The sequence below is a fragment of the Staurois parvus genome, unplaced genomic scaffold, assembly GCF_062004578.1.
Source record: "Staurois parvus isolate SC_StPar_1 unplaced genomic scaffold, SC_StPar_1.0 ptg000232l, whole genome shotgun sequence".
Taxonomy (NCBI): Eukaryota; Metazoa; Chordata; class Amphibia; order Anura; family Ranidae; genus Staurois; species Staurois parvus.
The window spans coordinates 6,577,582-6,589,722 of NW_028318028.1; the positions used below are offsets into that span (position 1 = coordinate 6,577,582).

At 44.4% G+C, this 12,141-nt stretch overlaps 1 protein-coding gene across 1 annotated transcript in view; it reads right to left on the minus strand.

Annotated features, from left to right (window-relative positions):
• WDR62 (WD repeat domain 62) overlaps window positions 1-12,141 on the minus strand; it is a 75,287-nt gene that overhangs the window by 23,063 nt on the left and 40,083 nt on the right. The window contains exons 17-21 of the mRNA XM_089679825.1: window positions 10,838-10,949; window positions 3,996-4,059; window positions 3,033-3,155; window positions 2,216-2,337; window positions 1,105-1,157 (exon numbers count right to left, since the gene is read on the minus strand). Of these exons, the coding sequence (XP_089535951.1) occupies window positions 1,105-1,157; window positions 2,216-2,337; window positions 3,033-3,155; window positions 3,996-4,059; window positions 10,838-10,949 (474 nt within the window). The remainder of the gene's footprint in view (window positions 1-1,104; window positions 1,158-2,215; window positions 2,338-3,032; window positions 3,156-3,995; window positions 4,060-10,837; window positions 10,950-12,141) is intronic.

Genomic DNA, 12,141 nt, shown 5'->3' on the forward strand with positions numbered 1-12,141 from the left:
GCCCAGGACTCACCACCAGCCTTGTCCTTGGTGTCAGTCAGATTGGCCTGTCCAATAACAGGACACAATGACAGCACATTGCGTTGAAGAGGTCTGGAATGAAATCAGGCTAAGGGAACTACCTTGAAAAGTTGACAGCTTCTGGGCTGGAGCCCACACCAGAGAGACTGAAGCTGCTACTAGGGAAGGAACATTCTAGCCTAAGACCTGTCCTGGACCAGACACAGATACTCCAAGCAATACGTTTTTTCACAGAACAGTCTGGGAAGTGTTCTATGCACAACCTAGTTCCCCCAAAAGTCACTTCCAGGCAGGGTCCAGTCCAAGCTGAGGACAACCGTACTAGTTAGCTGCCTTTCAGGAGGGGAACCTCCAATGGTAAAGTAGAGAAGAGTTTTAATTGAAGAAAAATAATTTCTAGAAAAACCATAGGTTATTCTTTACAAAAGCAGATCAAAAAGGAAGAGACATCTATCCTCCTAGAACACTAGCAAACAACTTGGCATGCTGGTAGTAGAAGGAGTTATTCTGAGTTAGTCCATTGTTTTCTGATTTCTTTTTTTTTTTTCTTTTAATGCCAGTAACCAACTCACTTGTAGCAGTATGTAGCAGTATACCTTCATGTGCCCCTTAGGCTAGGTTCACACTTATGCAGTTTGCGTTTGATCTGTTTCTGCAGTGCGTTTTGGACAAGCTTTGCAGTTTTTATTTTGAACTTGTTGCTGGGCAGAAAAACGCACTACATGCTTTTCTGCACCGTCTCCATTGAAGTCTATAGAACCAAAAATGCAAGGTTTTGCTTTTAACAAAGTCCCTGATCCTTTCCAAAAAATGCATTGGGTGAAAGCGCAGAGATGTGAACCTGTCCCATACGAAATCATAGGAAAATGGACTGCTGTGCCTTTCTGCAACATGCAAAACTCAAACGGAAAACGCATTGGTGTGAACCTAGACTAAATAAACGAAAAACAAAAAAATATTTAATAACTCATTTGTGTGTTTCATATCTGCGTTTGTTGTTCAGCATTAATTGATCTTACAGTTTCTATAATTTACTGAGACCAAGTAAAGCGAATTATAACATAAGTAAGAATTTGGTCTTACCAACTTCCTGGCCCAGAGTGGCATCCTGCCATTAGTCTGCAGGCATGATGGACCTGTTAAAAAAAAAAAAAAAAAAAAAAAATATCTAAAGTGTGCTAATAAAAGAAAAAAAATGTGGGATCCCCTATAACTGTAAATTAATATGTGAGCTATAAACACATAAGATGTGATGGAGATGCTAAGGTGAGTCAATTACACATGGTGTCACTGCCCAGTCATGTGTCTTTTTTAAATACATATCACAACAGGACTTAACACCCTCTTCCCTGCCACTGTTAATGAAAAACAAAAAGTCAATTACCCTGCTGGTACATGCAGCCAAGATTATTATTCCATGATATTTGAACACTGTCGGAACTATTCTGTGCTCACAGAATTAAACCGGAAGGCCTGAACTTATCATATCGACATAATGTAACATGGTACAAAAAGTTTTAGGGGAAATCCCAAAATTATTCCTAATCCTATACTGCCCCCTTTGGGTAATTAGGAAAGAAAATGACACCTAGTGTGACGTCATAATCAGGCATAGCCAGTGTTATTTGCTGCTGAATTACTAATAGTTTCCTACACTGCATTTCTAGACAGTTGGTCCTAATTCATTAATATTTGAAAATAATTGCTGGTTTGAATTTCAAACCATTATTTTTGATTAGATTATTGTACTGCTATTTTGATTTGATTAATCATCACCTATTATATTTTATTACCATTTTGAACTGGATTTTTATTATTAATAAATATATATTCAAATTAGCACAAATAAAGAACTCGGCTTATCAGTTGATTTATGAAGATTAGTAGGGAATCTCCTTAATTCCAGATCCTTGTCTGTTTTCATAAATTATAGAATGATTATTTTCTCAGAGCTAAAAGTTCTGACAACACAAACAAAATATAACATTACATGGTAGCTGGGCAGCTAATTGCCTGACCTGAATGTAGGGACATGAAAGAGGAGAGAGGGTACCCCACAAGGTCAAATTTATAGAAGAATCTTGGGTGGGAGGGGAAGCAAGTACATTTTTCTTAGTATACCCAGGGCTGTGGCCTATTCCGGCCATACCTCAAACCTGGTCTAGGCAATCTACTGTTGAGGTGAGTCACCTACCTGTGTCAAAGCAATCTCTAGAAGGGGTGTCCACTGATGGCTCATCAGCATTACCACTTTTATCCAAGAACAAGTCATCTTGAGAGCTCTCATCCAAAAAGTCTACCAAGAAAGTTTCTCTCCTAGAAACAATGGCAATATCTATTGAACAAAATGTTTAACAACTTATAGAAGACTTGAATTTCAAACACATGGCATCCTGCTAATGACTTTTTTCATGTGAAGGTCTATTAAATCAATAGTCCAGTCCACAGAAAATACATAATTCAGTTGTAGGTTGAGCCTGATGAGCTAAATCAGTCTGTGAGGTCTTAAGGGAACATCCAGTGGTAGGAGCTCCCTGCAATATTTTCAGGACTGCTCTTGTCCGCATGAAATCTCAAAGGTTGCCTCCCACCATTGTGTGTTCTGGTTTGCTCTGTAAAATTGTCCATAATAAATCCAAACACGAAGATGGCCAAAGCAGGTGTACAGACCCAGAAACTTAAAGACCTCATCAATAGAGTCCTTCAAAAATATAAGGTTGATTAACGTACTAGCATATACTAGGAACTAAAATATCAGTATTTCGTGTACTAATCCTTGAGCCATTATTAGACAAAAGCTTATGGGAAGATTAAATGATAGCTTCAGTGAGAAAGATCTATATAGGAATAGTTTTACCTTTAAAAGGGTTTTTACGGTTATATGCCATTCTGTGCTGTTTTGCATGATCATGTAACAAGGAGGCCAGAACTTTTAGGCACATTTACAATTTTGCATTAATTTGTTATAGAAAAACAAAAAACAAAAAAGTATACTAAATATGGTTACGTACCGTAGATTAGCCTGACATTTGCCATCCATCACAGCGGTTGTTTTCCCTACTACACAATTCTCATCTATGTGTTGCCTCATACATGACGTCATGATGGGATCCAGCCGCCAGATGAACACGCAGCTGCAGGAAACACAAGATATCAAACAGGATTTGTCAAGTGGCTAGTACTGTGGTCTTGAATATAAGGACAACACTTGATGACATTTCAGACTCAAACATCATTATAGTTCTGGCAAAGGATGTTAAGTTAACAGAAAAAAAAAAAAAAAAAAAACTACATCTGGTATTGGTGCACGCCAGCTATTTTGGTTCTAATTTTCCTGTGGGTCACAGGACTGCATTTTACTCTCTACTTATGTGATGAAAGCCCGCTGTCGATTGACGTCACCAAGCCAATCCTGGCTCTGAAAGGTTCGCAACTTTAATGTCAAGATCCACCCAGATGCTTGGCTCATCCTCTCAGCATACCACTGAGAGGCTGACCCAGCGCTTCAGTGAGCACTGGAGGGCAGAGCAGAGACCGACAGTCAATGACTCTATGCTCACTGAAGACCAAAATAAAGGGGATGCCTGCAGGGGATGCACAGATCTCGCATGCATCCCTGTGCAGGCAGTCCCACTGATATCAATTGGAACACAGCAGCTGCATGGACTCAGCCACTGCTCCCAATTTGCCATCCGTGCAGGAGCACGGCCCCAAACTCACACTGTCTGCATTGAGGGACACGCACCCACATAGATGTCAAAAAGGGAACAGCGACTGTGTCTGTGCAGCTGCTGCATCCCAATAGACATGAATGGGATGTCCTGCACTCGGATGCACAGGACACCCATGCAGGCAAACTTGGCCCTTCACACCTATTCGCATACTAAAGTGTACATCCATGGGAACGAGGCCTAATTCTGCTATTATGGAAAATATTAAAGTCAAGAAAAAAACCATTCAATTTGACAACTAACCTGTCACCAGAAACTGTAATCAGCCTTTTGCAGTCATATGTGAACTTCATGTCAGTAACAAGATCTGTGGAATAAGTATAATTATACAGATTATTTACTGCATAGAGGACTAAGGAAACCACCAATTCCACACAGACAAGAAGAAGCATTTCCTTTACATTATTTTCTATATATTCAGTGACAGCCTGTATACACTTAAAGTGGAGCTCCACCCAAAAGGGAAAGTTCCGCTTTAAGCCTTTGTCCCCCGCTCCCCATTAAGGATTGGCACCTTTGGGGAGCGGGGGAGGGAGGGGGCACCCAAATTTGACAGTTACCCGCTCCCACTTCCGCTGCGATCGCCTAGGCGATCGGAAGTGGAAATCATCCTCCCCCCTCCCACCCCGTAGTCTTCTGGGACACGTGACAGGTCCCAGAAGACTATGGGGCTTCTCACGTATGCGCAGTGGGCACCACGCTGTGAAGCCACAAGCCGTCACAGCCGGGTGCCCACACTGAAGATGCCGGCGCAAGGGTGAAAAGACAGGCGGTGAAAACAGCAGTTGTGTAAACATCACTGGACCGAGGGACAGGTAAATGTCTGTATTTTAAAAGTCAGCAGCTACAGTTTTTGTAGCTGCTGACTTTTTTTTTTTTTAGGTTGAACTCCGCTTTAAGTTGTATGTCAAGGCAAATAAATAAAAACCACAACAAAAACAACGCAAACATGCAGTACATCTGCACAATACATGCCCCTTTTCTTGTTTTTTCCTTTTAAAGACACCGTATAAGTATAGACACTTACCTTCTGATCTGCCAGAAATACACAAACGTTTAGAAGGGTAACTCCATTTTCATGGGAAAAAAAATAAAATAATATAAATATATATATACACACACACACACACACACACATACACACACACACACACACACACACACACATATATACATATACACACACATATATATATATATATATATATATATAAAACACACACACGGGAGTGCGCATGCGCGGCCGGCGGGAAAGACATGTCCCGCTGAGGCTCCGTCTCCCCGTCGGGTGACAGTGCCCTGAAGCAGTGGGTCCCGGCCCGCAATATACCAGGAGGGGACCCGGTCCCCGTGGTGATCCTCCCAGGGTCCGATCCGCCCTGGACAGCGGCGGATCCTCTGCGGTAAGTCGGAGAAATCCGACAGAGGACTCCGTCCCTGCAGCGAGCCGTCTATAGGCCCGCCCACCGCTACCTTCGTCACGTAGAGCCAGGGGAGAGAAGAGAGAGAACAGGGGGGCTGAGATTGGAATAACAGCCCCCCCCAGTAAAAGCAGCACTATGGTCAAAGGGGCACCCCGGCACCAGGTCCCCCCATCCACCAAAACCATTAAGGAGGCCCTGGCAAAGGCCTCCACAAAGATGGCCACCGCCCCAGCACGTGGAAGCAAGCAGGCAGCAGGAGCATATGCAGCCCTGCAGGATCCGCAGCCCAGCCATCCCTGCACATCTGAGGGTGAGTCTGACCCTGAAAAAGATGTCCCTACACAAGCCCTGACGCCTGACCTTACACCCCCAGACCTGTTGTCACGCTTTGAAAAACTGCTCCACAAAGCTTTGAAGCAAACCTCAGACCGCATCACTGCCACACTATCTAGGGAAATCCGTGAACTAGGACAGCGCACTGCGGACCTAGAACAGAGGGTGGATGGTCTTGACGCCTCACTTCAGACACATACGGATGACCTTGATCTCCTGCGTGACGAAAACGCAACTTTATTGACACGACTAGAGGACTTTGAAAACCGAGCACGGCGCTCAAATCTACGTGTCCGGGGCCTTCCGGAAACGATCGTTGATGTACAATCGACAATAACAGCTCTGTTCCAAGAGCTTGCCCCAGCTATCCCAATCGATAGATTGGAATTGGATAGAGTTCACAGGGCGTTAGCACCACGACGCAATGACGGTCCGCCACATGACATTATAGCCAAGCTTCACTTTTTCCGTACCAAGGAGCAACTTCTACAAGCTGCCCGTAACGCAGAATCTCTACATTTCCAAGGTCATACCTACCAATTATTCCAGGATCTCTGCCCCACAACCATCGCCAAGCGCAGGGCTATGAAACCTCACCTACAAGTACTTCAACAACACGCAATACAATATAGGTGGAGTTTCCCTTTTGCAGTGCGATTCCGACACCAGTCCCGAGATTACACCTGCAAGACGCCTGAGGACCTTATAGACACCCTGCGGACCCTGCAACTACATCCCCCAGCGACGCCTTCAGAGAGCGCCAAGCGGAGGTCAACATCCAGCTCGCCACGGAAGTCCTTCCACACGCGTGCAACTGAAGGTCACTCCAACTTCCACAAGAGAGGGCGTTTTTCGTCTCCGGGCCTACCCTCACAAGACACCATGGACTGAACTATGTCCCATGTTTATCCCTTCCCCCCCCCCCCTTATTTTTATCGCACACACCATGCGATATACTCTTTTGGTTGTCACTACGGTTAGCACCGTTAGTATTCTCTCTCCCTCTACACGTTAAATCTTGGTTGCCCCACAACATGGGGACTGTCCTGCGGCCCCCCCTCCTGGGTTCCATAATAGTTTACATCTGGGAGCCTAGGCTTTGACGGCATGCAATGCCATACCCCTACACCCATGAGGTTTCACTAGCACTACTAGTGCCGTCTGAGTCTGGGATTCCCTGATTTTATCGGATGTTTTTCTTTTTAATATACCTGTTTTTTCTGCCGGGACCTTGCCACCATTTGGTAATCACATTGCTGTCATCCTTACGGTCCGCGTACCTGCACACTCCACCTTAGCTCCTGTGTTACTGGTTATTTAATAACACTTGGGCTACTATTGCTCCCTAGCCCACCCTGACTCAGGGTGTCCTTGGGAGCCCACCTTTTAGGCCTTAAATGGCCTCTTACACCCTTTCTTTCCTGTTACCTCTCTCCTACCGTACCCCTCTTCCCTCCCTCCAACATGACTCCATGACCTTGCTTAACATACTCCGCAACAATCTTATCCTCCGCAGTAATCGTCAGGCTCCACCCTGGGCGGTGGTGCCATGCTATCCAATCCACTATGCGCTTTCCCCATGGGCTCGTTAAATGTCCTTACCCTGAATGTTCAGGGCCTCAATATCCCACAGAAACGTAATAAGGCTTTCCGAACCTTTGCTACACTTAAAGCACACGTGGTCTGTCTTCAGGAAATACACTTCACTTCCAACTCCACTCCTAAGTTTTTTGGTCCTCGATATCCTCAGGTCTACACAGCCTCTGCCACTGCCAAACGAAGGGGGGTACTGATCGCCTTCCATCGAACAACACCTTTCGTGCCATGCACCGAAATCAAAGACCCAGAAGGTCGTTACCTCCTATTAGTAGGGCAACTCCTTGACGTAGATGTCACCATTGTTGCATACTACGCCCCAAACCAAAACCCTTTACCATTCCTTTCACACATACTCTCGGTTATAGACCATCATAAACGCGGAACTTTAATTGTTAGCGGAGACTCTAACAATGTAATATATCCCTTTCTCGACAAATCTCAACTATCTCCTATCCCTGCTTCTAAACAAACCTTCCAATCCATACTACAACGTTATTCTTTGATAGACTCATGGAGAGAACTTAACCCGACCAAACGCCAATACACCTTCTACTCTCACCCCCACCGGTCATTCTCTAGAATAGATCATATTTTTGTCACCACTGCCTCTTCCCCTCAGCTTTTGACCTCTGAAATAATTCCAATTCCCTGGTCTGACCATTGCGCCGTGTTCACATCTATGGCCACGTTGGCCCCATCCCCAGCTGAATCCTCTTGGATCATTAATGATAACCTACTTGTAAACCCAGCTCACTGTCTAGAAATAGAAGCAGCCCTTAAAGACTACTTCTCTCTCAATCAATCACCTGATATTTCCCCTCTCCTGCTATGGGAAGCGCACAAGCCGGTATTGCGAGGGTTTTGCATTAGCAAAGCATCCTTCTTAAATAAAGCCAAAAGGCAGCAACATCTTCTACTGGAGCAAACTTATGATCGTTCTCATCAAGCCTTCCAGGCGGCTCCTACGCCTGCCAATCGTGAAACCCTGGAGCGATCTAGATTAGCCCTAGATCTCTCTTTCTCACAGACCAAGCAGAACTCTCACTCCGTAGATCTAGGCACAAATACTATACTAGGGCAAATAAACCCAACACATTCCTGGCGCTTTCACTTCGCAGGCTCGACCAGCTCACTAAACCTATCAGGATACACACCTCCTCTGGCAACCTCATTAGTAACCCGGAACACATCCTATGTGCTTTCTGGTCTAATAATAAACCCAAATAAAATCTACAGCACTCAACATTTCCCTCCCCCCTAAAGAGTTGACGCATCTGAAACAGATTTTACCATTTCCTTGGTCACAGTGTCATATCCCTTTCTTGGGAATCAAACTGACCCCCAAGTTATCAGACCTTTACACAGCTAACTATCTTCCGATGCTAAACCATCTCTCTGCCCTTATGTCCAAATGGTCTTCCCTCCCCCTCGCCTGGCTAGGAAGAATAGCAGTTATCAAGATGTCAATCCTTCCAAAAATTCTATATCTGTTTAGAGTCCTTCCAGTCCCAGTCCCCCCTCATTACCTCCGCACACTGCAGCGTCGCATCTTTTCCTATGAATGGGGCAATACTCGCCCTCGTATACCCCGCTCCACCCTATACCGCCCTAAGCTCGCTGGAGGTCTAGGCCTACCCGACATCAGCAAATATTATCAAGCAGCGCATTTAGCCCAATTACCTAAGTATCATGCAACCTTTGAAATCCCTCAATGGGTTGCGCTTGAATCAATAGAATGCGATCCCCTATCCACCGCTAAACTACTCTGGTTGAGGCCGATAGACCGCCGCTCTATAACCAACCCCATCACTTCTCTTTTTTTATCCTTATGGGATAAATTGAAAACCCGTTACCTCCTCCAATCACTACATAATCCTATGCTCTCGTTTCTATGAAACCCAGCTTTTCCCCCGGCATGGCAGACACCCCGTTTATTCAAAGCCTGGTCCTCTGCTAATTTGCTCCGTACGCATCACTTCCTACAGAGGAATAAGTTTAAATCCTTTGCCTCGCTGCGGGAAACGCATAGCCTCCCAGCCTCTGAGATATTTAGATACTTGCAGCTACAACACTTTTATGCCCCATACGCTACAATAACCAATCGGCCAGACACCATGTCTCTCTTTGAACGAGCGTGTTGCAAAGACCCTCACAGACGTGGGCTTATCTCCTGCTTATACTCACTCTTCGCCGCTTCGACCACCACGTCACGTCCCCCCCTCTATATACCCATAAATGGGAAGTGGATCTAGGTAAGAAATTCGACCCGTCTGATTGGGACCACATTTGGGCCAACACAAAATAGTCTTCGCAGAACGTTGTAGCATTGGAAACGAATTATAAAGTTTTAACCCGCTGGTACTTGGTCCCGGCAAGAATCGCAAAATTTACCCCTAATTACTCGCCCAACTGTTTCAGAAGCTGTGCGGATCTGGGAACACATTACCATATATGGTGGGACTGTCCTGTAGCCCGAACCTTTTGGGATGAAATTTTTACCATGATATCTACATTTAGCACTATCACTATACAGCCAGACCCAACAATAGCCCTACTCAACCAATGCCCTTCTGGCATCCCCAACTCGCAATTTAAGCTCCTTATGCAAGTCACGACAGTGGCTAAACAGGTTATAGCAAAGTCTTGGAAATCCCCTACTCTTAGTGTCGTGGCTGTCAAAATCAGAATAACACAAGCCATGATACACGCAAAGGTGGAAGCCACAGTTCTTGACACGATTCCTAAATTCCTGCGCATATGGAGCCCTTGGGTAGAGCATTTCCTTCCGTCTAACTTTGACGAATCACTGCTTCTCCCTTGAGTTCAGTACTGTACACCAAGGATATGGTCCATAACCCCTCGAGCGTAGAGGCTGTTGTGAATTTGATGAATGTTCATGGAGTCATGGTTGTTCTTCTTCTTCCCCTCCCCCCCCCCTTCCGCCCTTGTCTGACCCCCTCCAGAATTCCCCCTATTTCTTTAATGCACTTGGGAGACATTACCATGATTGACTGATACCATCTTGTGATCTGTCATTGATTTCTCTTTACCTGTTTCCGTTAGAAATGTATAGGCGTTAATGCCTTGACCCTCATTCATTTTATTGTATCCTACTGTCACATTAATGCCTAGTTTATATTAACAATGTCTCCTTGTTTGTGTCATCCCGGTTTATTGTTAATAAAATTGTTTGAACAAGAAAACACACACACACGCATACATCCATACACACACACGCCTCTATATCATCTACAAGTGCTACACAGGCCAGGTTTTAATGTCAATAAAAATATTCTTTTCATTTGCGTCTGTAGCCACTGTACTCCCCACACGATACTTGAGGTGCGGTAACCCGCTTTGCTCGGGAGTCCACATGTTTTATGGGAGACTCTTGCAACCAATGATAGACATTTCTCTTTGGCAAAGTAGGAATCTATCCCCTCAATGCACTAAATAGGAAACACCAACCAGCAACAATTGCGGCAGGCACTGGCAACCAGTGATGTCATGGTTGCTTATAAAAGTCTTTGTATGGCCACTGGAACATTTCACAGTCAGCAACAGACATAATGAATATACAAGATGAATCAATATTTAAACTAAATTATGGGGAAACAAAGTTGGTTTGCTCATCTCTAATAGGTGCCCCAAGAATGGCATGATAATGAGGATAAAAAAAACATCCACTCCACTACCCAAATACATCCAAGTAACAGATAGGAGACTGACCAGAGTGTCCATACATCACGGCTACACACTCCCCAGTTTGCAGGTCAAACAGAGATATGGTTTTATTGGAACAGCTTGTTGCAAAGAATCTTCCAGAGGGATCCATCTGTACCTGTAGTTGGAGGAACAACAATCAGTACTGATACAGAAATGGCAGCAGATTACTTCTAAACTGTATCAGAGCACCAAAAACAGAAAATGCCATTTAATTCATTTTTAGTTTTCAAAGCAAACTCCCCCATTAATTCATGTCTCCATGCTTTATTTTGTAGACAAACCACTTTGAAAAACACCCCTAGCATTTCTAGCCACATCCACCTTGAGTAAGGGCAGATGATTCATGTAGAATTTGCTTCCTAGAATCTATCTTCCCCTAGCTAAGGCATGCAGGCAGGAGGGTGTGCTGACCTAAGAAAGTCCCTTCTACAGCCAAACAAAAAAAAAATGCCCATGAAGACTTCTGGGATTTATGACATCATCAAGGCAGCACAGTGAGTAAATGGTTAGCACCTCCGACTGGCAGTACTATGGTTGTTGGTTCGAATCCCAACCATGGCACCACCTGCCTGGAGTTTGCATATTTTCCCTGTGCCTGCGTGGGTTTCCTCAGGGTACCCCGGTTTCCTCCCACACTCCAAAGACATGCTGGTAGGTTAATTGGCTCCTGTCTAAATTGGCCTTAGTATGTGTATGTATGAATGTGAGTTAGGGACCTTAGATTATACGCTCCTTGATGGTTAGGGACTGATGTGAATGTACAATATATATGTAAAGCGTTAAATTGATGGCGCTCTAGAAGTACTTTTAATAAATAAATAAATTTTGGCCTAGGCCAAAAACCAGGAAGCAACAGAAGAAATGTAAAAAAAAAAAAAAAGAAAAAAAGTGTATGTTATACAAATTAGTGAACCTATAGAAGGCGTGTGTTGAGAGAGAGAGGGCAAAAGAGTTACTGTGGTGATCAGTAGTGGAGGACCTCTAATTGGAGAGCACTGCAAAAGTCAGTCAAGAGCCAGTAGACAGTAGAGAATCTCTCCTTTTGGTCTGACAGTTGCGATGCTGCCCCATCAAATATAGGACCTCCTCCTGTCTCCTGCCTCCATAGTGTGTTCAAACAAAACTTCACGTCATTTTTGCAGCATTTACATTATCATTAGTATAAGGTCAGGCAGTGGATAGGTCTCAGATCCTAGGGGGTCCTCTTGGCCCCAGTCTTCTACTTAAATAGAAGTATGGCTAAATAAAGGTGCCAGTATAAATCTTTCATAAGTAAGCTTGCACAGTTATTACAAAGCAAGAATGAA